Raw genomic sequence first — 26,971 nt, forward strand, 5'->3', positions numbered from 1 at the left:
GTTTTAAACAGCGCTGTCCACCAGCCTTTCACAACATGTCGAATTTAAAAGGCTGGATTACCAACCGGCCAGGGGCCCCAGGAGCCCCAGGAGCCCCGGGGCAGGTTTCCTCCATGTCATCTGGGTCCGCTTAGTCCGACTGATGGCAAGTTCTGTGAGAAATCTGCACCAGTGATGCACAATTTCAACGACAACCAGTAGTTAAATCGGTGGAGTAAAAAAAAAAAAAACAATACAAAACTTGGCAACAGACATGATGTAAGTCTGAAAGAATCCCTAATCATTTCATACTTACACTGAAAACACACACAGTTTGTTCAGTTAAATGCTTTGACCCATAATTCAGTTCCAATATATGAACCAGCATGTACTTTGCTGGTATTCAGCCTAAATGAGACCAAACTTGTCATTAAATTTGAACTGAAATACGTCAGAAAGTCTGCAGAAGACATGTCGAATGGTTAAATTCACAAGCAATCATAACTCACACAAGAACAAAACAGAGAGAGATACAAAGAAAACCTATTTTTATATGAAAAACTTAATTTATTGACTCATATACTGATATTCATATTTGACTTTTTCGTTTATTCCTGGCCGCACACTTCCATCTGGTGGCCGAGGGCTCACACTGCAGAGCGTCGGGCCTGGGCTGCTCCTTGAAAACATGGCGGCCATGGGAGAACGTATGAAGGCATCCGGCTCGCTGTAGTTTCAAGAGCTTAATAAACAAAACAAAAACAAAACTAAGGGGGACACGGCTGACATGACATCAGTTCCTATGGGGCCACGTTGATACCAGAAGTCGGTCTGAATGTCGCACGTTTGAGTTCGGGCAAGATCAACCCCCCTCAGCGTTTCTTCCAGGTGAATTTCTTCCGCGCTCCCTCCTGTCCCGGCTTCTTCCTCTCCCTCACTCTGGGGTCAGGGGTCAGCAGGCCAGCTGGAAAACGACAGAGAGAGATGAAACAGGACGGCTGATGTGACGCGATTGTGCTGTCACCTGTACCTTGTTGAATGCACCCAAATTGCTTCTTGGTTGCTTTTTGGATAAACGAGTTTTGATATTTTTTGTTTCAGTGTCCTGTTCACCTACATCTCAGTCTGTCGACGTGCGTTGAGGCAAGTTTTTGTTTTTTCTCTTTTTCCCTTCTTGTCATCTTTCAAATAAGCCGTACCTTAACCCGAACTTCAGCTGCAGAAGTTTCAGCCCTGATCTTGTCATAGATCATCAGCACAGAAGTGCGTCAACCAAGCATTAAGTCAAACAAGGAACAACCTGTTCCGCGGAGAACAGACGAGCCTAAAAAAAACCCAAAACAAAACATAGCATTCTAACATAGTAGCTGCCAGCGGACGGACAGAACCAATCATAATCACAGCTGCAGTTTTAGGATGGGGGCCCCAGACGGACATCGACCTATATAGGACTCCTATCTTAACCTCTTAGAGATTGAATACTCAAATTCTTCTACACACAGAATACATGGGATTAATGTACAACACAAACTAATATATGTTACAACAGCACAATCAGTTTTTTTGTATATGAGCTTCTTTTAAATTCAGGAACAGGAAGCACTTCCTGTGGAGCGTGGCTTGAGCTTACCCAGTTGTGACTATCAAGGTGAGGCAACTGGCCACGTTGCAAGTTTGTCATATAATGAGTCATATAAAGAACAACGGAGAGGGAAAATATTAGAGAATATAATTTAAAAAAACATAACAAAAACAAAAAACTGAACGCTGACACTGCTTTTCCTGGGACCACGTAAAGAAGGAGAAACACCAAATGAAAAATAAAGAGGTCTCCCACGGTCGTAGTTTCTGCTCTTGCGTGCATTTAAGAGCAGGGTCTATTTTGACTACTTTTTGATGAAATTGCCAACGCACGCAAGAGGCTCGAGAGTTCGGCCGTAATGAAGAGCTATTTTGTTGGAAAAACCTAACCTACTCAGCGGGATGAGGAATGCTGCGAGCAGGTCCGAATGTTAGGAAAACAATGGGAATTTCGCAGGTTTCTTTTCATCCACTGAAAATACTTCTGTTCAGCAACACAGCCTCTAATATGAATCGCTGTAGTTTTCTCTGTCACTGTGTGTGTGTGTGTTTTAACTGAGGGACTGCAGATGAAAAAGGAGCTTTAAACCAACTCCGCTAAACTACATCAAGTGGTAACTTTATATTTAATATTCTACAAAGTGACAACCCACCTTGTCTCATGGTCTCCACGTCTCCCTCGGACAGGAAGCCGAGCAGGGCGCGGGAGATGGCGAGTCGCAGCGCCCCCGCCTGGCTGGACCTGCCGCCGCCGCTCACGGTGCACTCCAGGTCGAAGCGCCCCAGCATGCCCATGAACTGAAGCGGGAACATGAGCTGCTCTCTGGCGGCGGAGAGGTGAGGCATAAAAAGAAAGGAAAGATGAGAGGAAAGGAGAAAATGACCACGAGATGATAATAGTAATAAAAAAAAAAAAAGGAGGAGGTGAAAGAATGAAATGCGGTTGAATAGGCCGAGCAGGAGTGTGTGCTATTTAACAGATAGTGGTATCAACGGCAGAGGCTTAGCTAATTTAATGTCTGGTTGGGTGACTTCTCAGACAAGCATAGAGGATCCCGGCACTGTGAAAAGCTTTCTCTTACAATCTCACCACCGCATATTACAGGGCAGCTTCTGACTCAGCAGGAATAGGATAACGTTGTGTGTGTGCGTGCGCGTGTGTGTGTGTGTGTGAAAAAGAAAGTGTCTGTGTTCTGGATGGCGTCTCAGGCTGAATGGCCTATGGCTGCTGACAAAGTCAATTGTCACTTCTCTGCTCCAATTACAGCCTGTCCTCACTCTGCGTGACAACACCAGCTCTGGACATTCACACAAACACACACACACACACACACACACACACACACACACACACACACGCACGCACATGGACACACTAGCCTCACACACTGACACACAATCACTCAGCTGTGTAATTAACTTACTACAAGGAGATAAATAAAAAACGAGGCGATGCTGTGGAGAGTGAAAAAGCAGCTTTTTAATTTTTTGGGGGGCGAGGGGGAGTAAAACACATCATGTCTTGCATTTTAAGGAAAATGGTGTCTATGAATGAAGCGGCAGAGAAGCTGCGATGTGGAAAAAGGTTTTATTTGTCCAGAGCGGAAACACTCACACAGCTCTCCTACCTGTCTTGCAGCACGGGGAAGTACTGGAGGTAGTCTCGGCCGTTGACGGTGACGCGTCCGGAGCCGCAGTCTCGGAGAACCACAGAGGAGCTCGACGTCTTCCTACGGCCTGAGGGCGAACACACACAAACACTCAACTTCACTTCACCCATGGAAACATCTGTCCGATGTTCAAATGTCTTGCATTACAGCTGAACTTTGGTGTCCCTAAGCGGCAGCGAGAGGCAAGATCAGGTTTCAAGAAAAGAACGACGTCAACAAACTTTTTGCTCTTTTGACCTTCATTTTTCGTGTTTGGGGGAAAAGACAAAGACAGAATTTTGAGTCTATTTTGTAGATTTGGCCGTCATTTCTATAGTCTGAAGTCTCACATGGCAAGAAACAAGTCCGCCCTCATTTTCTCTTCCAAATACGTTTGACTATTTTGGGAACTTGTTTAAAATCCAAATGCACCATTTAAAAAAAAAAAAAATCCGTAAACATCTGTATTTGAGAACCACTGTTGTGCTGGTGTGTCTCTACCGTCTGAGGTGCTGAAGGCCACGCCTCTGTCGTCCCTCTCCAGCGGCGGCACCATTTGCTTCCTGGACTGGGCCTCCAGTTGCCGGCGGTAACGCAGGACAAACTCCTCCTCTGCGGCGCAGTAGGGCATGGACAGCAGGCGCTCCATCAGCTGGATGAAGCGATTGTACTGAAGACAAAGACGCGTGGGTGTCAAATTCTGCATTGTCCTCCACCAGCTCAGAAAAGTCAGTGAGAGATAAGGAGTAGGAGGAGGAAGATGGGAGGAAAGAAAATCTGCTCTTACATCATGAGTGGAGATGGTCTCCACCAGCAACGCCTCCACCTCCTCCTTTGTGAGCCACCTGCTTGTGCCTAGAGAGCTGGAGGAGACAGACACAGCAACATTTCCGTTCAGCGCAAGGACTGAGGAAGACTGGTATGTTTACGGTGATTCTTTGCCATCATTTTCTGAGACTTAACTTTTGTCAGACTGCCTCCATGTGAAGCAGTTTCAAGGCCTTTAAACAATTTTCAAATCTCATACTGGAATCAGGTGACTCTCTAAACCTTAAAAAAAAACAACCTTGTGTACATTTTAGCCGTCTTTCTCCTCATAAGTAGTTCAGAGAATTTGAAGAGTCAACGTAACAGACACTGAACTGCACTTTCAAACTGAATATTGTATAAAAGATCATTTTCTCCTACTACACGCAAAATACTGGCCCACATTTCCAAGGCAGAAGCTGCTTAGATTGTGAAATTAAGCAAAACAGCTTTAAAAACAAAAGGGTTTTCATGAAAATGTCAAACAATTTGTAAAATCTTTGAAAACACTGCTAACGTACCAGCATTTCAAGAGTTTTTCATTTATCCTATCATTCCCACCTGATATGACTTGATCAAATATCACATTTTTATACACAAATTAAAAAGTAGTGGCTTTTCGCTTCTCTTCTAAAGTGTATAAAAAAAACAAAAACAAACCAAAAACCCTTTACCTTTCTCTACTTACATCTGCTTGAAATCCTGGGAGAAGAGCCCTTTGGCTCTCAGACGGTCTTGGTGCTTCTCTAAGTTCAGGATTTTTTCGTACATTTCCTAAAGTTCACCAAAAACAACGACAACATTAAGGATTAGCACAGGGGAAAACGTGCACACATTCCAGCACACAAAATGGTGTAAGCTTATGACAGGGTGGGAAAATCCCACCGGGGGCTGCCACCAGATGAAGGCCCCAACTCTCAGAGTGATCGCGCCATCCAAGGTCTGGGCAGTGGCCTTGCCTAAACCTACATTGTGTCTTGTGGGCCTGGTGGAAACCTCCCGTGTGTGGCCCTTTAGGGTCAGTCACGGTAAGATCTAGGACTCTGGTATGCAGACTTGGAGTGACTGCAGTTTGGTACTGGACTTGAAAATCAAACGGGAGCTTTCTAGATCATTTACAGTATATATGCAGGAAAATGGTCGGTGGTGCTTCGAACTTTGTGGCAACATTTCGTGTTTGTCTGTGTCCTGCCTCAACATGACAACTCCCCCGTGCGCACAGCCAGGTCCATACAGAAATGTTTTTCCCCAGTTTGGTGTCGGAGAACGTGACTGATAGAAAGCCTGAAACCAGAAGAGTCGAGGCTTGGATGGAGAACTGAATGTTCAACTATCATATATGGGTGTAATCTTCAGCTGTCCAACTACTTACGGCCATTTAAAAAAAACTAAACAAACAAAAAAAACACCCACACACAAAAATGGCCTCTGACCCTCCAGCCTTAGCCCCTGATACAGGTCAACTTTAAAAACATGATCAGGAAAAAACATTTAAACAAGCAAATATACCAAACATTTTCTGGTTCCAGCTTCTCAAATGTGAGAATGTGCTGCTTTTTTCTCTGTTTTATATCTTTTTATATCTTTAGGGTACTTCAGAGTATCTTTGGGTTTCAGACGAAACAAGCAAAATAAAGACGACACCTTGGGGCTCAATGAACGTGTAAAGGGCAGTTTCACTTGTTGCACATTTGGTTGTTACTGAAAACAAGATCAATAGCATCCATTGCATCTGCCTCTGTACACTGACACAATAATAAGAACTTAATTTATTTGTGTATTATACTTTGCAGTTTCTGGGCTGAAGCAAAAGGTGCAAGGAAACCTGCCGGAGCCAAAACATGAAAACTAAATAAATGATGGGACAGTTTCCGGGGGGGGGGGGGTCGCTCATCATTAGATTAACGTTGCATTGGGAATAACCTAAGGGTAGTGTGTCATGGCGATGGGCACATAGTGACTGACAGACAGATGGAGGTTGGGGGGGGGGCGAGTGTGGGGGCATGCTGGTCACGTCCCTGAGGCAGACACCCCCTCCTTAGCCACCCTGCGCCTGGGTGAGAACTCATTTCCCCGTCAATTATTCACCAGATGTTTGTTTAATTCCTTCTTGATAGAGTGTGCCTAATCCGCTGCCACTCCGACCAGCGACAGAGGGGTACGGGAGGAGGAGAAGGGGGGGGGGGGCACAAAAAGAGCAAACATCAAGCAAAAACCAATTTTCTTTGCAAAAAAAAAAAAAAAAAAATATACGTAATAGAAAATCAGAAAAAAACAGAAGGCAGGAGGAGTTGGAGGAGTGAGTGTGTGTGCGCGTGTGTGTGGGGGGGGGATAAGGGCCTTGCGTTACACATTTCCAAACACTGTGCCCCACAATGCCAAGGAATAATTTGCATGGATTGGCCGGATGAAAGGAGAAGAGAACGCCAGTATCTGGCTACATTTAAGTCAGGGCTGTTACAGAGACAGACGGCCAGAGCGCCACTCTTTCTATTCAATAAGTGGTTTTTATATGCACGGCAAGACCTTCAAGTTTAGAGCTTAGAGAGGAAAAGGAATGTAGTGAAACATTTAAATTGGACTAATTTAGCCAAAGACTAACAATACAGGATGAAAAAGCAAAGCCAGAGCTCTCTCCTCCTTGGGACTGCATATTCATTTCATATGCGGGGTTTAGTTGAAGTTAAATTAAAGGTTGAGGGTGTGTTGGGGGTGTTTTCAGGTTCCCTGCGCTGGTGGCCATAAAGGGCTCAGTGGAGCAGGGAGCATGTTAATGTACCACGCCGGCTGAGCCCAACAACAGCCGGCTTTACACACCACCGCCCCCTCGTGGCAACACTCCTGAGGTGTGTGTGTGTGTGTGTGTGTCTGCGAGACGGTTGGTGATAACGGTAACTCGGAGGGGGACACAAGGTGGGAAGGAACGAGGGGAGGACAAACAGGGAGAGGGGGGAACAAGGGAGCAAAGGGGAGAGGGAAAAAAGACGAGGGTAAAAGAGAGTGACTGAGCCCGCGATCATGCAGACAGGCGGCACGAGCTCTCACACACGTCTGACATACCTATTTAAACCAACAGCAGGGGGTGTAGATTGTGGCTGCAGGGCAAAGCAGTGTGTGTGTGTGTGTGTGTGTGTGTGTGTGCGCATAAGAAGTGTGAGCCTGGACCAATATCCTGATATCAAACCTCTCTGTGTTTTAGATACAGACACACATCTCTTATCTATGAAACGTCTTTGAACAAGGTCGGCAGCTGACAGGCAGGAAGTAAACATCTGACTGCGACGGAGGAAGAGGAGGAAGGGGAGGTCTGCTCAGAGGTGGGGAGCAGTGTGAATGGTGTAGCTGCTCCCCAGGCCTCCGTGGGGGCCCCAGTTCCCCCTCTCACCGACCCACTATGCCCTCTGCCCCCCCCCAGGATCCCCATGGAGGAGTCGCTCCCCGTGGTGGGGCAAAGCCTGACAAGCCGGACGTGCCCCACCTCAAACACGATTTAGAACCTGGACACAAAAACATGCAGATTTGGAGAAAGGTTTTGTTTCCCCCTTTCTCTCCATCTGAACCAGCATCTGAATGTTCTTTTGCTGGTTTTTGAAACGATCTCAGTCCGTTTTTTGTTTTCTCACTTTCCTTATGTTTGTCAGTTACACGTTTAAAATGGCAGTGTTGGATTTTTGGTGCCACCTGTTTGGCTTTAATTCTAAAAACTTTAGGTTTCAATTAATAGATTAAACACATTTCTTTGCTCTAAAAACTATTTAAAATCCTATAAATGTATGGTTTTACATACATACAACTTTTCTATTAGCTGCCACCACACGTTTTCCTCTCCTTTAAACTCCCCCCCCCCCCCCCGTCTCATCATTTTGCAGTCTTGTCTACTAACCTAAAACTATGTCAGTAGTTCTTTTTTTTAGTTTCCCTGAAATTGTAAAAATTCTGTATTGCATTTGATTTTGATCAGTGTATCACAAAATGGGGTTTCCTTCTCTTTCACCTAATTGCCTTCGAATCCACAGAGAAGGTACTTTCGGGGGGGGGAAATATGAAGAAACGCACACTGAAAGTAACCTACAGTGTGATGCACCTGCCTGGAGAACATAAGGTAATAAACGCCTTCATCTAATGTTACGTATTCATGGCATACTTCTGCTACCAGCCCCACTGCATTGGAGTTGAATGGCTTTGTGTTTGCAGGGTTCTGAACATCCTAAAAATCACCTTTTAAAAACTCTGAAACAGATAAACAATATCTCCCAGGAGGGGAGTGGCATTACAGGAAAAATCCTTTAATCCAGGAAAAAACAAAACAAAACAAAACAAAAAAAAAAAAACCCCACAAACTGTTTATGGACAAAATAATCAAACAGGATTGTCTGATTTTTTTTTTCCCCAGCAAATCCAGCAAATTAACAAACTGCTTTATCATGTTGAAAATACTTAAAGCAGTCATGCTCAGTGATTTGTAACTTCACCCACACCCAAGGTTATTAAAACAACCGCAGGACAAACAAAGTCTGTGACGGTGGAGAAATCTGTATCATCTCGGAGTATACGTATCATGATTCTGCTCAACACTACCTCAGGCTATTGCTGTGAACAGTTTTCACTGCCAGAGGATTTTTAACCGAAGCCCAACTGACAATAAAGGTTTTGGCCAATGTCACCGGTTGAAAAGTCTGACGGCAGAGCATCAAAAGTTCAGACAGTTGCTGGTGATTCGGTTCACTATCAGAAAAAAAAAAAAAAAAAGGTACATATCGACCACGTTTAAAAATAGGCAAAGTATGATTTAAAATATTACCGGCAGGTGTGGCACCAACGATTCGGGACTTTTGAGGCTGATACCAATGTCAATATCTGAGGGTTTGAAAACTACAACAACAATATATCAGCAAATATTCCAATTTCAAGGATCAGTGTCAGAAAGCCTGTTGCCCGCTTGTGGTTGAATGCCGTGTTACAGGTGCGGGCTCTAGGAGAGGGACATTAAAAGTCAGCTCCTCCTCTAAATGATCCAGCTTGTGTGTTCGTGTGGATAAAATCTGCGAGATTGCCAGCGACCAGTTTACATTCCCGTCACATTGTTCAATGTGACATGAAACCATGCTGATTTTGGACCCAGGATGAGGCGAGAGTAAACTTCACCAGCTCACATACATACAGGTATCCTCCAGTGGTTCACCCTTCAAGCCGGACCACCTTTGACCCCTCCATCCTGCTCACCGGACTCCTCCTCCCCTCCGTCTCGCTTTCCTCTAATCTCCCACCTCTCTTTCACCCCGGCTCTATCCAGCTGTGTGGAAAAATGGATCTGACGTCACCTCTCCTCGGGGACAGCGCGGACCTTCTCTCAACTCACTCTATCTGAATAGGATATGACCCGGGGGGTGCAGGAGGCAGGGAGGGGAGGGGCGGGGAAGATTTACCTCCACCTCAACATAAAAACTTGACAGTCCTGTTTAATGCTACAGCTGCCTGCAGTACTCACATGCATCAGGGAGTAGTAGGACTGTTTGCCGGTGTAAAAGAGGAAGTGGAAAGGCCGTCCGTCGGCTCCCCACTGGACAGCTTTAAATACAGGAAAGATGTTCAGTTTAGAAGCAGTTTACACGATGCTCATTTACAGTGACAAAAATGTAGCCAGGGGTAGAGATTACATACCTCTCTGCTTTGGAAATATTTCTTCTGGATGCTGGAGGTGAAAACAAGAGGAGAGTTTGAGTGAAGTAAAGTAGAAAAACAAGACAAAAATCAGGAAAAAAATCAAAGCCATCGTGTTCTGGTGAGCAGTAAATAAATGAAGGGTGGAACTGAAGTTAGTGAAATGACTTCAAAAATTTATTTCTCACCAAATGTCACAGCTGTGACGCCGACCGTTAAAGGTTACATCAGTTTGATATTAATTTATATCACAAAACTTCAATGTAGAGCCTGTAAACTCTAATGTCAGCCTGACGGGAAAGTCGAGTTCAGCTGAGTCGAACCCACACAGACGTACCTTCATGACGGGCTGGGCTTTCTTCTCAAACAGGCCGGAGGGGAAGAGGTAGGCGATACTCCTCTGTGGGCGAGGGGAGGACATAAATTAATAAATAAAGGAACGAACGAAATGGCAGTTTTGGAGATGCGTTGATGGCAGATTATGACAATGCTGACACGTCCGAACAACAGAGGTCACACCAACGGACGACAGTGAAAGTGACAGAAGAGAGGAGGCACAAGCTGCCCGCGGGTTCAAGGAAAGGCGAGTGTGACGTGTGTGTTAGTGTGTGTGTGTGTGTAACTGCAGAGTTGGAGGAGAAAACAAGCAGAAAAAGGCACAAGTTTTTGGCTTTGTTGACAGTGAGCAGAGGACACTGTGGACGTCCAACAGTTCACTCGAAGTTCATCCTCTGCTGTGTGTGTGTGTGTGTGTGTCCATGTTATTAGCAGGGCTACAGATGGCACTGTAAATGTGTGTGTGTGAGAAGAGAGGGAGACAGGAAGTGTGTTGGCCCCGCCACACTCATCAAGGCAGTCTGTTCATCTCTCTCCTTCCTCCATCCCACCATCTCTCCACTCCTCTTCCTCTTCTTTCATTTTTTCCTCCTCTCTGTCGGTTCAATTAGTGCGGCAGCAGGTGCTGCACAGAGGGAGCAGGTTGCTGCCTTTAAGGTTGTCAAAACGACGGTAGGCAGGAAGAAAGGGACTGAATAAATGTGTGTGTGCGCGCGTGTGTGTGTGTGAGAAGGTGTGAGAGGCAGGAAGAGGAAGACAATTGAGGAGAAGTTAAAGGGTAAAAAGAAAAGAGGAAAAGGGAAAGACAGGCAGAGAGGAGCAGGGAACAGATGAAGACACACCTGTGCGTCCCCTGAGCCTCGGCACAATATGGCAGAGATCCCCGAGGGGCAAAGACAGAGTGACAGAGGAAGAAAAGAGGGGGAGCGACACTCTAACCGACACCCGTACAACTGAGCAGCGCCACAGCGCAGGAGGGTGTCCAATTTTACAAATTCCAACGACATGATAAAATCAATCAGGCTACATTTTGAACATGCTGGATGACACAATTGAAACTGTCTTCTTTTATCATCTCTGCCGCGTTTCTGAAACTAGGCAAAACGGTCGTCTACTCTCTTATCTCCTGACTGAACCAAGTGGGACACAACGCTTCAACAGACTCTCTCTCTCTCTCATATATATGTATATCTAATATCTATATCTATCTATCTATAGATATATATAACTAAATAGTCTAAAAGTTTTTTTAAACCGCATAGTAAATAATCACTTAATTTCTAGTGGTGCTGAAATGTCAATTATTTGATCAGAATCAATACAAAAATAATTCATTTTCAAGCATTCAAGCTTCTCAAATGTGAAATTTTACTGCTTGTATCTGTTATCTATATATATTTTATTTTGTTTAATGTTTTGCACAATCTATAGGTTGAACCGCCTGCTCCACCTCAACCCTTTACACCACCTTCTTATTTAGCTTCATTCTTTATTCTTATACTTCTTGAGTGGCGCTGCAAAGGTATCCCTCATTTTATTTTCCTGTGGTGCTCTTCTTGTTAAATATTCATATTATTTGTATACACACTCAATTAAAATTTTAATTCTTACATTTTTTTTTTAAACTCTTGAGGTTAAAGTTACACTACTTTTCTCACCAAAGCCCCTGGGAAACCATGAAATATCATCCTGTGTAGCATTGTACTGTAAAAAAGTATAAATGTAGCTGTGGTGACATGGTCCATTGGAAGATAATCAATTTACAGTTGATTGTTTGAGATTTTATAGACAAAACAAGTATTTAATACATTGAAATAACAATCAAAACACTAATTGGTAATCAAAATTACTACTTATAGCTCTAATGGCTATACTACCCTTGACAAGACTGTTTAGATTAAACATTGTCTATTAATCTGTCTAATATTGTTTGATTAATACATTGATTGTTAAAAAAACATTAAACAACAACAATCCAAAACTCAAAAATATTCAATTTACAATTACATATTATACATTGAGAAAAGCAGCAAATCCAAGTACTTGAAAATTTGCAAACAAATGTTGTGTATTTTTGCACAAGAAAGGACTTCATAGATTAATAAAATGTAAAAATTGTTTGACAGTTTTGACATTTAATTTTCTTTTGATCGACTAATGAAATATCTTTGTTTTAGCACTAAATTAAACATCTTTGGATTTTGAACTTTGGGTCAAACAAAACAAGTAATTTGAACATGACCTTGGGCTTAAGCAGGCTGCGATGGGCATTTTAGCTATTTTCTGGCATTTTTATAAACAAAACAATTGATCAGTAAATCTAAATAATAATCAACTGTCTAATTAAAATTAGCTTTAGCTACCTTTAGCTGTAGCCTTAATTTCTATGGTTAGTCAGAGGTTACTCTCCTTTGAGTCTGAAACAAGACTGTTTATAATAGAGCACAAATAGTGATTATCATTTTTGATCAATGTTTAATCATTTACTTTATATAATGTCAGAAAGCAGTGTCAATGCTTTGAAATTGCTTGTTTTACCTGACCAACAGTCCAAAACCCAAAGATATTCAGTTTACAATGACATTAAACAGAAAACTACCCCAAAGGCAGCTCCCACTGCAGAAGCAGGACATTCTCTCATCTCTCTTCATAAAAAGGACTTAAATTATTAAGCAATTGTTATAATTGTTGTGGATTTATTCTGCCAATCAAATGATCAGATAGCTTTAAAAAAGCTGAGGTCTAACCTTGGCTCAAACTAATAGCTGGAAACTTGGGTACGAGCAGATGGTGCAGCCAGAAGTCCAACAAAAATATATTTTAAGATATTTATTCAAAGTTTTTGAGAGTCCTTTATATTTCACAATTTTTTTGTCAAAGATACCACAGTCACAAGATCTATTTATGGGTCTTTTGTGGGTCTGTGGCAAATATCCAGTGTTAAATCCCAACCCTCCCCGGCTGTAAACATCCTTGATTTTTCCTGGGTGTTTATCACCGTCACACCTGAAGAGTCTGGACTCCGACCCAAGGCGGAGGGATTTATCAAGTGCCCCACTCCGCACCTCTCCAGTCCTCCCACATTTTCCTCTTTCCCTCCACACATCTACGTTTGGGCTGTTAGCCGTCGCTTTGGCTTTCACGGCCCGGCGCCAACTGCTCTCTTCATTACACGTGAGGGACACTGGGGAACCAGCGAGGGGAGAGTGGGAAATCAAGCTAAATGGTGGGAGCAGCGAGGGCTAATATGTTGGCAAAATCTGAAATAAGCACATGAGTGTGTGTTTGAGGTTATTGCCAATATCCCTCACGCAGCGGATTAGCCAGAGGTGGCCCCACCTCCCTGCTGCGGGTGGAGTCTACTGGTGCCGGTGACGATGTGAAGAGAGCGGAGCTTTAAAACAAAACACATCTCCAGTCTGAAAGGTGGAAACTAATCAATATTTAAAATGCTTATATGCTTGAGGAGCTCTCACTATGTGGGATAAGGCGTCGAAATTATGTAAATTGCTGAACAAGACAGGTCACAGTTAGGCCTCACATCACAATAAAAACTTCCAAAATACCAAAACCAACAATGTGTTAGTCCACATCTCAAATCTTGTGGCACCCGGCCCCAAGACCATTGGTTACAAAGTACATTTTTATAAAAAGGCTCAGTCGGGGAACTGTGGTTTTTATCAGACGTCACTAAAACAGGAGTGCATTTGTTGGGGACTATTCTCAGTGGCGGGTTAATCCACATTTGGGGCTCTAGTGAGAAGTTACAGCAGCAGGACGGTGTGTGTGGAATTGAGTCAAAATAAACTATAGTGCGTTTGTGTGTGTGTGTGACGAACATGTCACCCAGCGCAATAGTGTGGCTCACTGATGTGTCTAATAGTTTTTAAACAACCATGGAGTTATATGGCACAGAGGAATAAGTCACATCAGGCTTTGGCTGCTCAATTAATACTTATTAGTGGGATCATCTCATTGCTGGTTTGGAAACCTGCCGAAACCATCTGGCTATTTCCAGAATAGATGATAACTCAAGTGTGGAACGGCAGGCTGAATGACATTCATCCTGCTTTTGTTAACACCTCTTTCTCAATATTCCACTTGAGGGACCCTTCACAAATTTATTGCTGGTATGTAGTGAAAATGTCCTGACCCAAAACTTGCATCCTTCGTCCCCACGTCAGTATGTCAGACACTGAGCCAAAAACGTCCTTGGCTCTTGAGATTGTTTTGTGGACGTTAAATAGGTTTCATAAGCTCCGGGGGTTAAGAAAAGGTTCTTAATTCATACCAGAGGCACTGAAACTGAAGAGAAACCACTTTAAAATCACCAAAACTGGAGCTGCAAAACAGGTCTGCACAAGCCAGTGGATGCAAGAAAGACACTCACACAGATAACAGTACTTGCATGTGTGCGGTAAAGCGCACCGCACTCTGGGTCTTACATCTATGTCGTCCTGGCTGAAGTTCTCCGGGTCTTCTCCCATCATGTTGGCCAGGTGCCGTTTCCCGATGTTGAACTCCTCCACCTGCTTCTCAATAAACTCCACCGTGAACTTCTGCGGCCCTGCGGCCGCCAGGTTCTTCCTGTGCAGGGCTGCGCTCACACATATCTGCCTGCTCAGGGCCTGGGGAGGAGGAAAAGCGCCGTTACTGGGAGACATGTAACGTTAGCCATAACAATGCCAACTTGCTGAATATCTGGAGCAACAAAAAAACAACAAAACTGCAGCCGAACTGTTGTTACAGGTTCAAACATTCATATTAAGATGAGCCAAGGTCTATCACACTATGATAAAACTAAATCCGACGTTGGAAGACTTTTATTTCGAATATCCGTTAAGCTAGTTTCGGCTAAAGGAAGCTGTAGGGGGATGCTAACTCAAGGACGTCAGTGTTTTGGGCGCTGTAGCTAACCTATATCCGGTCAACGTTCGTTTTAAATACGGGACCGGTTGGTCTGCTAGAGACGAAACAATCACACTGTACCTGCCGGCTCAGCTGCGACGTGACCGTGTTTACACTGGAGCAGCAATTCCCACATTTTCCGAGAAACGAACCCAGGGTTCGCACGCAGGACACCGCCATCTTCGCTGACGGCCCTGACGTCGGCGGCGGAAGCGGTGTCGCGTCAGAGACACGTGACACGAGTCAATTCGTACATTTAATGTTAAAATACAAATTGCAATAAATATTTTGAAAATATAACCACGAAACCTCGGTCATTATTCAAAACCTGTTTACATTTTTAATTGCTCCACTGAAGCAGTTAGCAGCCTTCAGGTAAGACATGTATGTAAATGTGCTTTAGTTTATTTTAACTTGCCTTAACAATATTGTTTGGCTTAATTTTCAAAATCTATAATGAAAACCAGGTGTATGATAGGCTATGTGGGACATTTCACCACTTTATTCTAAAAAAAATCGCCTGTCAATGTTGCATTTGGGTGCTCCTCAAAATTTTTCAGGTCTGTGTGTAATGCTGTGTGTATTCAAAGGTTCTCTAATGACTTGACAATGGACTAACACCAAATCCTGAGCCATCACAAACAACTGCTTTTAAACTACGAACCGCCCACAGCCACTCTTTGTACGTCCCTGTATGGCAAAGGGGTTTGAAACGATCGTGACGGCGTGTTACTGACAGTTATATTTCCAGGAGATACAGACACAGCAGATTAGATTGTTTTGTTTTCGGTTATTGCGCATTTAGACGGTGACAACTCGTAAAAGTTACAGACAAAAAAAAAAAAAAAAAAGTGGTATAATATTGAGATGGAAATCATCAGAAAAGGAAAGGAAATGTAGAAATCTAGAGAGGGGAAATTAAAAAAAAAAAAAAGTTCTATAAAACATCTCTTCCAACAACAACAACAAAAAAAAAGATGGGTCGAAAACAGAAACGGCAAAAAAAAAAAATGAAAAGAGGAGAATGAACTGGAAAATTCAAGCCACATGAAAACAGACCACAAAGTTGCATAATCCGCCTGAAATTACCAATGAGACGGATATAAAATCTGTACATTCCAGCGTGGATCACACGTTTTAAAACAACTGAGACAAATGAATACAGTGACTTACATAGGCTGCTTCAATTACAAAGCTTTTTTTTTTTTTTAATAATCTTTTAGACGTCAGTCCACATCACATCACAAATGCCACAGCTCCATGGGAACTTGTGCTGTTCAGTGTGTATCGTGGAAACTCAAAACATGCTGGCCACATGGTGCAGCTACGGGCGGGGATGTGCTGGGATTCAGCAGGCCACAACTATTCCTCGTGTCCTTTTTTTTTTTTTTTTAGGGTTGTAAATTAACACCAGCCACTGCCCGGTTGAAAAATGACAAAAAAAAAAAAACAACTCACCTGTCACTTTCACTCAACTGCCATCAAAAGACAAAAGACCCTTAAACAACGGTACGTTGAGTGGTTAAGTGACATTTCACTATTTAGGAGACAAATCTACCACTGCAGAGTTACTTCCAACGTCTCAGGGTTTCGCGCCACATGATCGCCATGCCCGGCGCCAGTTTTTTTTTTTTGCCACCGCATACAACTGATCTGAAACCACTCTGACCCCAGAGACCTAATAACGTAGCCCTTGTGATGCTCGGATTGGCACGTTTAATGCAAACTGTATGTGGACGCCATCTGGCTCCCATGTAAAATCACAGACAAAAGGCGGGGCACCGCAAATGTCAGGCCACAGGATTACACGCAGCGGATCCACACGAGTTATCAGAAATAACACAATAATAAAAAAAAAAATTCAATTAAAGCCCAGTGAGCGTCTGCCAAAACGCGTTGGCAAGGCTACACATAAAACAGATTGTTTTACATATGCGGCGCAGTCGATGCTGGGCAGCGCGGAGATGGATCAACACAACATTTTGTGTGGATTCCTACAAGCTGCCGCTGTAGCCAAACTTATATAGATTGGGATGAGAATAAGTTTTAGTTCCTCCAGGGAGCGATGATGACGGAGGGTGTTCCGGTACAACCACAGTTTTTCCCCATCGCCGACGCTGGGGAGCGGGAGGTCAAGTGCCTCGCTCAACAGCGTGTGATTATGTCTTTTTTTTTTTTGTTTGCCTTAACAGCACAGTCTGAGGTACGTGCCTGTGACGTCGTGCTTTCTCTGGGCGGGTAAATGCTGCTTAGATGAGGTGGGGATACATTTAATTTGAATGTTTATTTAGGATTTTCCACTTCTACTTCTTCAATTGTTTGGCTCAGCTTGAGTTGAACATCAAAATATGTTCAATAAATGAGATGTTTTAATGTATTCTTTTCCTTGCAGAAATCAAAATTTAGTTTAAAAAGTTAATCACTTTTGAATTATATATATATCATTGCTGTCCAAAGTGAGAATGTCAAAAACACACTCCTGCTCCAATAAACACACGGCAAACGTATCTTTGTTCGATGTGTCCCCGGAAATATGTGAATGAAGAGTGAATCCTTGTAGGATCTGAGAGGGAAAGTCGTCAGTTGCGAGCAGAATTTCGAGCTACAGACCGTCGCTGTTCAAGGAAAACCATGTACCTCCAGGTGCGGTGAACTTCCACTGTTCCTTTATGGGTTAAGAAAATTCTGCCTCTCAAATAAACCGTGAAGAAACGCACTGGATTAGCCGGGAAACTGGGCACTGTCCGAAAAGCTGAGGGCGCGACGAGTTTTCTTAGCTCATATAAAGTTCACATATCGTAGGTACAAGGTTTCCACGGGTCAGCGACTAAACAGTAGTTAGACTTTTAACATATTAGGTATTTGGACCTTTATGTACGAAAACGGTGTCCTAACTTTTCAGTGACCATCAGGACATATGGTATCTCCTGTTAAGGATAAGCTTGCGTGGTATCTTCCGCTGTTAAAGAGGTGAATTCGTGCAAACAGGACTCTCTTTGGTTACTCATAACTTGAGGAGTAATTCACCTCCAGTTATTGTGGTCCCTTTTCCTTTCATGGTGTGTGTGTGTGTGTGTGTGTGTGTGTGTTTTCGGTACAGTCGTATGCTGTGTTTACAGATCAGCGCTGTGTGTCTTCACTTAGATTACTTTGATAGAGTTGGAACAGGAACACGGGGAGATTAATCAAAGTGAAGGGGCACTGACTCCCTGCCCGTGCCAGTCGATACGGCCGTGCGGTTAATTTGCCCCGAGGTGGGCTGTCGTCAGGCAGATGATAAACAGTGTTTGCCCCGTTTTTTAGCCACAAGCGTGCTCCTGCTCACCAAGAAAAATAGTTTCGACCCATGGTCTCTAATTCACAGTGGGGGGTGAGAGGTGGGACATTAATCATCCTTCTGCCGTAGTCCGTCTCTGACAGGCGAGCCAACGTGGGTGGATTGGGTGGCTCACTGTGGACTCAGGTAAAACCCTGCAACAAATATCGCGGTGACTTTACGGACTTTTACCGGCTCCGTGACGACTGCGAACTGGAGCGTGTCTTTATTTCACCCGTCACTTTTCGTTAATGAGAGGAGGCACCATGTTAATGAGCGCCAAACGTTGCCAGTTGCTGTGAAAATGGCGCAATGGCACTGAAAACAGTGCTACGACGTGAAAGGAAAAGGATTTAGTTCAGGGAACCTTATGGGTGTCTGCTTTCATGCGTGGCATGTGCCATCAATGCCTCATACGAGGCTGCAGCTCAGTGCCAAGCATTAGAGAGCTGGCTCTCGTCCAACTGTTCCGACAGATCTCCGTGAGGACAGCGGGGGATTCCAGCACCGTCTTGAAAAGGAAACGCCACAACGGGCGACATCGACCTCCTCTCAATTTGCCCCATCCCCAGATTGAGCGACATCCTTTTAATTGTACGGCTAAAACAGCGATGGAGCAAGAAATAATGGAGGATATCACACTGTGGAGCTGTGCCAAGTCCACTCCTTCCCCCTCTTTCCCAAGGATGGAGTGCTGGAGAATCGAGGGCTTATAATGCCAGCGAGCTGAGGCTTTGCTCCAGTCATCACTTCCATGCTGCTTTATGCTGATTCCCTAATATCCTTAGCGCCTTGCGTAGGGATAAGCCCATCGTGCTGAAACATGGCTGTCATGCCTATAAACCGTTCATGGCTCTAAAGAATCCATTATGGTTGCTCCGCAAACATGGGGACTCAAAGGGCCACTTTGCTCAAGCTCATTTACTCTTTTAAAGCATATTTATTTACCCCTTAATGCTGTGGTGGAAAGGGATCTCCAAGACACCACAATACATCACAGCAGGTTGCAGAAATGGTAAATTTAAGTATAAGTGGTCATTTACAGCATCAATCATGCATCTTTAATATACTTAACTGCATTTTTTTTTTTTTTTTTTTTTTTAGTGGTGCACATGTTGATCTTGTGCTGCAAAGCACGTACCGTAAAGAATATGCACCGATCGACAAAAAGAATCCAAAACTTCAGAAGAAGATTGATTTGTCATATTGGTTAAGTGTTGTCCTACCTCTGTCGGTTTTGGGGGATCCATTCCCTCTGCAGGTCAAAGAAGAGCAAGTCACTAACACTGACAGGGTTTCGGTTTCCGCTGGGGCCACCCATTACTATTCCCATTCCCGTCTAATTCCATTTTCATTTCAAATCCTATTTCGGGATCTATTCTTTATCCCAGTTCTATTCCTACGTCTTTTGTTATTTGTCAATATTTCTATTCCTGTTCATATTCCCATTTCTTTTCCCATTTCTACTTTCGCTCATATTCCCATTTCCATTCCCAGTCCTATTCCCCTTCTCATTCTAATTTCTACCCTTATTCCTAATCCATCCATTTTCCAACTCCTTCTTTTTTTCTATTCCAATTCATAGCTCTAGAGTTATTTTCGCTCTCATTCAACTCCTATTCCCTCCTGGAATTTTGGCTTTATTTTTTTAATACTACTCTTATATTCTTACTATTAGTGTAATAGTCTTACTACTACTGTTACAGTTTCTACAATGTCTACAGCTACTCCTGCTAACATTACTCTTACGAGGGGCCGCTGTCACCACCGCGGCTACTTTAATAAAACAGTCTGTGCATAAACTGCAGTACTGAGACACACACAGCAGCGGGCCACAGTCCACTGTGCAGTGTCCAACTAACATCCACAGTGATCTTTGTGCGAGGTAAACCAAGTTATATGCTGCGTTTCAGAGCTCTGTCAAGGATTACTCATCTCCCTGCGCTCACACACACACACACACACGCACACACACACACACACACACACACACACACACACACACACACACCAATTCCGAGATTATCAACAAGTACAGTCATTGAGTGGAAATTAATTTGCCACTGGTAATGGATAGAGACATTTTGCTGAGATGCGTAAAAACAGCTGAACCGCCAGCGATTACCTGCTGGAATCAGCCTTCATCAATATCAGGATAATTACAAAGCACTGCCGGCAGTGCGTGAAATGAATGGAGCATGCAACAGATTGGGCGGTGGCCATAGATGTCTGCAGATATTAGGCCTCCTCCTCAGAACGGCTCCACAGGGGAGAAAGGTACCTGAACAGACCGGAGCCCGAGGAGGCAGTTCGGGAGGGTTTCATATTAAAACAGAAAGCAGTCAGGTAAAAAACAGAACATAAATGACTGTGACTGAAGCTAATACAATCGCACAGCGCTGAATGGAACAAAAATAGCACAGGATTAGACTGAAATGGAACAGAAAGCACTGGAACAACAGCTAATGGTAGAACAAAATAGAACTGAACCCAATGCAAATAAATAGAATAAAATGCATAAAGCACAATGCAGAGCGCGTTAAAACAAAACAGAATTGACTCTGACAACTGAATGGGCCATAATTAAACTACAAAGATGAAACAAAAGAAAGATTGGGAAAGTGCAGAATAGAATAGAACACCAGTAGAGGTTGGAAAGAAATAAACTAGTACAGTGCAGAGAGAAAAAAAAAACAGAAGACGACAAAAAGGAAACTAGAGCAGAGCAGAACAGAGCAGATAAAAATTTAATGGAACAGGGCAAAAAAAGGAATGGTGTGAAGTAAAATAGAGCAGTGCAGAATTAAAAAAAAAAAACGGATAGAAATGCACAAACCAGAACTGAAGAGAAACAAATAGTTTCTTTGCATAACACCTTTGAAACACAGTTGCAATTCAAAGTGCTTTGCATTAGGTAGAGAAATACATGAAAAACATTTAAAAACGCAATAAAGAGGAAGATGAGATACATTGCGCAGAATAAAATGAAATAAAACGCAAATACACAAAAATATATTCAAGAAATACAGTTTTAGCAAAGTTAAAGTATCATAATAAACTGGCCCATCTTTAGAAAAGGAAATAGAGTGGGCAGAAGAAAAATCAGTATTTGTTTCTTGACCAAGCATTCTCAGCACTTTTGATTGTATCACACAATCTTCCTCAGCTGGCGGTAGAGAAGTTGTCGATGTTCAAATTTCCACTTAAACAACTGAGCGACGTTCTAGTGGTTGGGGCTTTCGGCCACATCACACAGTCTTCTTCGGCACATTTGCCCATTTTCCATGCAAGTGTGGATGTTCACATTTCCAGTTTTCTCAGCAGCTAAAGGACCTCTGGTCAACGCCGGTTAAAAAACTGAGGTTCAAAGAGAAACTTGGGGTCGCATTTAAACTCATCACTGAGTGGCACCTGTCCAGCCTGGCAGCTGAATGCTGCCTCACTGTGTTTGGCTCCGATTCAAGGTACTAACTCACTGCTTTCTTACGACCCAGGGGACCTAACGGGTTCATACTCTTCAAGTCTATAAGTCACGTAGAGGGAAATGTTTACAGTATCGTACAGAGCAGCAATAATCGGAATGAAAAAGAACAGACTTGTATCTCTTCAGTGTCCGGACCTGAGGTCGGGATTCGGTGTGGTGGTCTGAGTAAAGAGGGGGGAGGGAGGGGCGTTCAGGGTGTCGATCCATGTCTTTCCCAGACTTCCCTTCCATCTCTCACATGGAACCACTTTGGGTGCCCCCCTTTTCCCCTTGCCCTCTCCTTTCTGTCCTCTCAGACAGCGAGCTGGAGGCAGTATTGGGTTTCCTCTCCAGCTCCAAGGGTTACTTCAGTCCATCGCTGGGATGAAAAGATGACTATTTTCCTCCCCTCCTTCCATCCGACTCCTCTTTCAGGTGAGAGGCTGGGGAAGGAAGGAAACTATTACATGCGGGGGCGAACTGGGGCCTGGAGACGCTTGTTGGGGAGGAAGAGGAAGTGGATCCGAGACTGGACGAGGAGAAACCCGAGATCTCTGGAAACTGCTGGGAATGAACCAAGAAAAACTTCCGTCGCCCCTCCGCCATCCTCGTCCCATCTTATCCGAAAGTGTTTCCCTTAATGGTCTTAGCCTACGTGAAAGAGCGCTCCCAAGGCGGTGGGAGCTCCCTCAAGGCCCACAGGCTCTAGCGAGCATGTGTGAACGCATTAACACACAGAAACCACCCATGGGAACAGGCACAAAAACATAGATGTACGCTTTTCCCATTGCAATCAAGTTCTGAGGTTATACCACATACACGATTATAAATTAGCAGGTTATTTTCAAAGGCAGGGAATGAGGTTTATGTTAATTTGTCCAGCGACCTCCTGGAATTTCTGTTTTAAGCTGGACCGACACCTACAGGTTTGCAGAGAATGATCGAAACCAGGCACAGCTGTTCGGTTTACGGTCGAGGGGGATTTACATATCTGGGTGAATTTTTTACATGCCAGGCGAGAGCTAAAAAAGTCGGGGGGGAAATTCCATCCTTCAGACAATGTTTTCATATTGTTTCCATTTCCACAGGATGGATGCTGTGAGCGAGCTCTCGCATGCGGTCGCACATCAATCACGGCCTTATTACGGAGGGGGATTTGGTGGAAAATAATGCTTTTTATCCGAGGGACGGGATTGTATAATTGCTGCTCGTTTGACCTCGTGTTCGGCCCGGAGCTGGGATGTGAGGCAGTTTGACGACATCCACATCCCGCTGCTTTGTCTGCAATTTGTTGTTCTTCATCCGCTGCAGCGTAGCATACTGACGAGGAAATCTTTCGTCCGTGCTGCCCTGGATGGCTGAAGGAAAAAAAATGGATTTTGCCGGTTCTTGTAGAAAGCGGTCGCATGCAACATCCGACCGCAGCGGCCTTGGCGGTTGGTCGCAAACTATTTTGGTTGAAATGTAATCATTTTAGATGAGGAGAGGGGTTCTGATAATCACAGTATCAGTTGCTGTTTTATTCCAAAACGAGACACTCAAATCTACTTCTGCACTTCTGACCGACTTCAAAAACATTTGCTGCAGCTTAAGTGCAGTGAGTAACTTTACAAGCCATATTCTTTAAACGTAAATAATTAGCGCTTTTTTCCCTCCCATAGCATTTGGGTAGAGACCTGTTCAAGTGGATGTGTTGCGACTCACCAGCTGACAAATTGGTGGAGTGATTGAACTGAAGGACTGATTGCTTGGTTAATATCTGCCATTGATCTTTTCATTGATCATTTGTCCCTTGCTAATGACTGTGACTGGACTGATTTTAAATAATATGTCTCGCTTGTAACCTGACATCAGAAGACGGGATAAGGACTGGAGTATGAGCGTTTCTCGGGGAGGGAAACCGCTGCGAAAAATCAGCTTGAAAGGCCAGAGGAAATTGAGACAATATTAAAAAGAAAAGGTTCAATCTGTGAGCTTTTTTCCCCTGCTGATCAGAAGGGCTGAGGACTACTGCTGGGCTCCTTAACATCTGGTTGGGCAATTTACCCCGCTCTGACGACTGGAAAGGTTAAACCACTAAAATCTAATATTTGCCTAGAGGGGGTCAAGGCACAGCAATTACAAGGTACAATCGGCAGGGCTAATCAGCTAGTAGCGCGTACCAGAGGCTCGGCTGGGCAAATAAGCCCTGATCAGAAGCACTGTTCTCTGCCTCTCCTGTTTACTTATTAAACCCTGTTCTCATGTTCAAGGGCCCCACGGCAGCCTCTGGCCCCACACACCCCACGGCAACGGGGAGTAAATTTAGCTCCTGATGCTTTTTAAATGGGACCGCGCCACTTGGCTAGAAAGCAGCCCCAGTGTTAATCAGTATCTGCGGCCTTTGTTGCGAAATGATCTCAAATTACTTTCCTCCAATCTGGCAGGCATTAACACCTTGGGAAGGAATGGGATAGGTAGAGATTTGTACCCTGAGGAGGGAAACAAAGTGCAGAGCAGTTAGACGGATGAGTGTGTGAGTGTGTGTGTGTGTGCGTGTGCTTGAGGACACCGAGGTAGGCCCACATGGGCGACATGTCTCAGAAGGATCTGTGTGTGTGTGTGTGTGTGTGTGTGTGTGTTCCACAATGCTGTTTACATGCTTGGTCTTTGACACACATTTCCTAATTGACTGAGTATCAAGTGCAGGATTAGTGTATAATATATCAGAACTGTCTGGCGCGCAACACTTTTGAACAAGGCTAGGGGAACAATTACTGGTAATTAAATATGTGCCAGTTACCGGAAAAGATAATTATGTCCTTGGTGTATAACACCAATTAATTACTTTTATTTCAGTGAGCAAAGCTTTTAAACGGCAGCGGAAGCCGTTTGAACGGCGCCCGTGTTTTGAGTGCGAGCAACCTCTGTGTTTACCAATGTGGAAGTTGTGTTCTGCGGCGCCGCAGAGACGAGCACTGAGGCGCCGCAAACGCAAATGATTTGAATCGGAGTGGGGCATTTCACTTTGCAGAGATACGGAAGGGGGGATTGTGGCAGATGCCGTAACCTCAGAACAACCATGGGAAATTGACAGTGGCGGTATTAGTGGCGAACGAGCTCCGTCAAGGCTGCAGTCGTGATATTTTTACCTCCCTCCTCCCCCTCGTCGGGCATTAAACATTGACATAATAGGTGGAATGAAAAAGAGTCTTTTCCGGGGAGGGCAGAGCTCCACTCTCTCTTGCTAAGAGGATTGGTCAGATTGGGAGGAATCACGAGCGCTCTGTATATCCTCGCACCTTCCTCCTCTGTACTTACGACACCTCGCCGCACCCAGATAGCGGCACGAGATTAGCGGTAAACCTCTCCTTCCCCCGTTTCAGCTGCAACACTAACGGCTTGGGATCCCAACATGTGCACCCTGCTCTCATTCGCGTATCAGAGTGGGTTTGGAGAGAGGTGAAAATGTACGGATTAGTAAATGATCTCATTTTGGGCACCTGCCTCTAATGTCTAACTTGGAAATAACTGTGGCCGATCATTAGTAATCTATTAAATCCACGGCCTAGAAATGGTTACACCGCCAGTCCCCGTGAGCCAAACGAAGCTGATGCTGCTTTTCCAATCCCCCTCTCGCTCTGGTTAATGAGATACAGAGTCAGACGGCCCAGGCGTGCTCTCTCTCCCTGCACCTCACTCTCTTTCTCTCCGGTCCTGCGGCACGCGGTACAGTAATGTTTATCCGCCGGCTCGCTCTCGACTCCCGCACCGACAGCTTAATCCGCGCGTCCGTGCGGGCCGTCGCCGACATATGGCGGGGGCATACGTTTAACGTGTCCCCCGTGCATTTTTATGCCTACACGTATCAACGTGTAAATAAGACTACAACTAATTATGTGTTGTGTTTATCCCGCTGTGTGTGTATGACGTGTGTTTCTAAGCCAAAAAACACACTCAGTGCGCCTCCGTCCATGTTTATGTGCATGTCAACGGGTGTTTTGCAGGTTTACTTTTATTAAACGCCGTTCACATACTAACACTGTGGGGATTTACCTTCCGTTTGGAGTCAAAAAAACAGGTCCCCACAAGGTTGACAGTTGACACGGTTCCATACTGGATATTTTACCATGCATGCACTAGTTGGTTTTTACTAGAAATCATCACGCTCTGCACATTTATACTGTCACAGCAATAAAAGTGTGACTTAGGAGCACTGTCAGTGAAACTTAACAAATAAAAGCAAAATGTTTTCTTCCAAATATTTAATAGAATCATTTTTTTTGTTTTCTGAGATATTTCTGGAGCTGACTCAACAGCATTTGCAATCTATTTACATTTTTACAGCTTTGAGTAAAACCTCTATTTCCATGGGGCAAGGGTGCACATCAGCGGTGCACCCTTTAGCATGCATACGGATGTTTTGTGTGAGTATCCCTAAGTTTTCCCGTGTGGAAACGCGACACACACTCAAAACCCTTCGTAGAAATTAGTGTGTAGTGTGGGACTGGGACGCGTACTTGGTTTCTGTTTAAAGTAAGGGTGTGCTTCATTTTAGGGTTAGGGTGGAGTTAGTCGTGCAGGGGTCACGCTTAAGGTCAGGGTAGGTCTCCAGGCAGTGAACGTAGGTGTGCGATGAGCATACAGCAGCATACCTAATACATGCGTTCATATCGTGGGAACTCAGCCCGCATTCGGGGACCAAATGCTGCTACCCGCAAGGTGAACTATTACTTTTTAAGGGGTAAGGGTTTGGGGTCAGGCATGTAGGCGTCGTGGTTAAGGTCAAGGCGAGTGTCCAGACAATGACTGTAGGTCGTACGCAGTGTCCTCCGTAATGGTGATGCACGTACCGCATCTATTTGTTCACGACTGAATGCATGGGATTTTTTTTCTTTTCCTTTTTTCTTATTCTTTTTTGTACTTTTGTGCTTAAATGTGATTATGTCTACGTGGAAATAAGACCACAACACGGTATTTTGCGTGTGTATCCTTTGCCACGGGCGTGTATGTGGAAGCGCATGTATAAAACTTATACTGTATGTTGCATATGCAATGTGTGTTTATTGTACGGTACACGTGCGCTTGCAGGTACTTTTATTAATCACGCTACGGGGGCAGAAAAATCTGCTCACTCGAGATCACATAATCGGGGCTCATGGCCAACTTAGGGACAAGAAGCCGGTCCCCATGAGGTAAAGTGCTAAGACCTGGTTTTTGGTCAGGGCTGGGGTCCGGCGTGTAGATGTTAGGGGTGGTTAAGTTAAATGTTATGTGTGCTCATGTCCTTTC

The 26,971-nt window shown here is 44.2% G+C and overlaps 1 protein-coding gene across 1 annotated transcript; it reads right to left on the reverse strand.

Moving 5' to 3' along the window:
* Window positions 1-531: 531 nt before the first annotated feature.
* On the reverse strand, window positions 532-15,162 carry mrps9 (mitochondrial ribosomal protein S9). The gene is made up of 11 exons (XM_040142538.1): window positions 15,003-15,162; window positions 14,459-14,641; window positions 10,015-10,077; window positions 9,678-9,708; window positions 9,505-9,584; window positions 4,705-4,790; window positions 3,997-4,072; window positions 3,711-3,879; window positions 3,189-3,297; window positions 2,214-2,383; window positions 532-943 (listed from the first exon to the last, which is right to left on the reverse strand). Exons 1-11 carry the CDS (start codon window positions 15,099-15,101, stop codon window positions 852-854), a joined length of 1,158 nt encoding a protein of 385 aa, XP_039998472.1. The 5' UTR covers window positions 15,102-15,162; the 3' UTR covers window positions 532-851.
* Between the last annotated feature and the right edge of the window lie 11,809 nt (window positions 15,163-26,971).

The sequence above is a fragment of the Xiphias gladius genome, chromosome 13 (genome assembly GCF_016859285.1).
Source record: "Xiphias gladius isolate SHS-SW01 ecotype Sanya breed wild chromosome 13, ASM1685928v1, whole genome shotgun sequence".
Lineage (NCBI taxonomy): Eukaryota > Metazoa > Chordata > Actinopteri > Istiophoriformes > Xiphiidae > Xiphias > Xiphias gladius.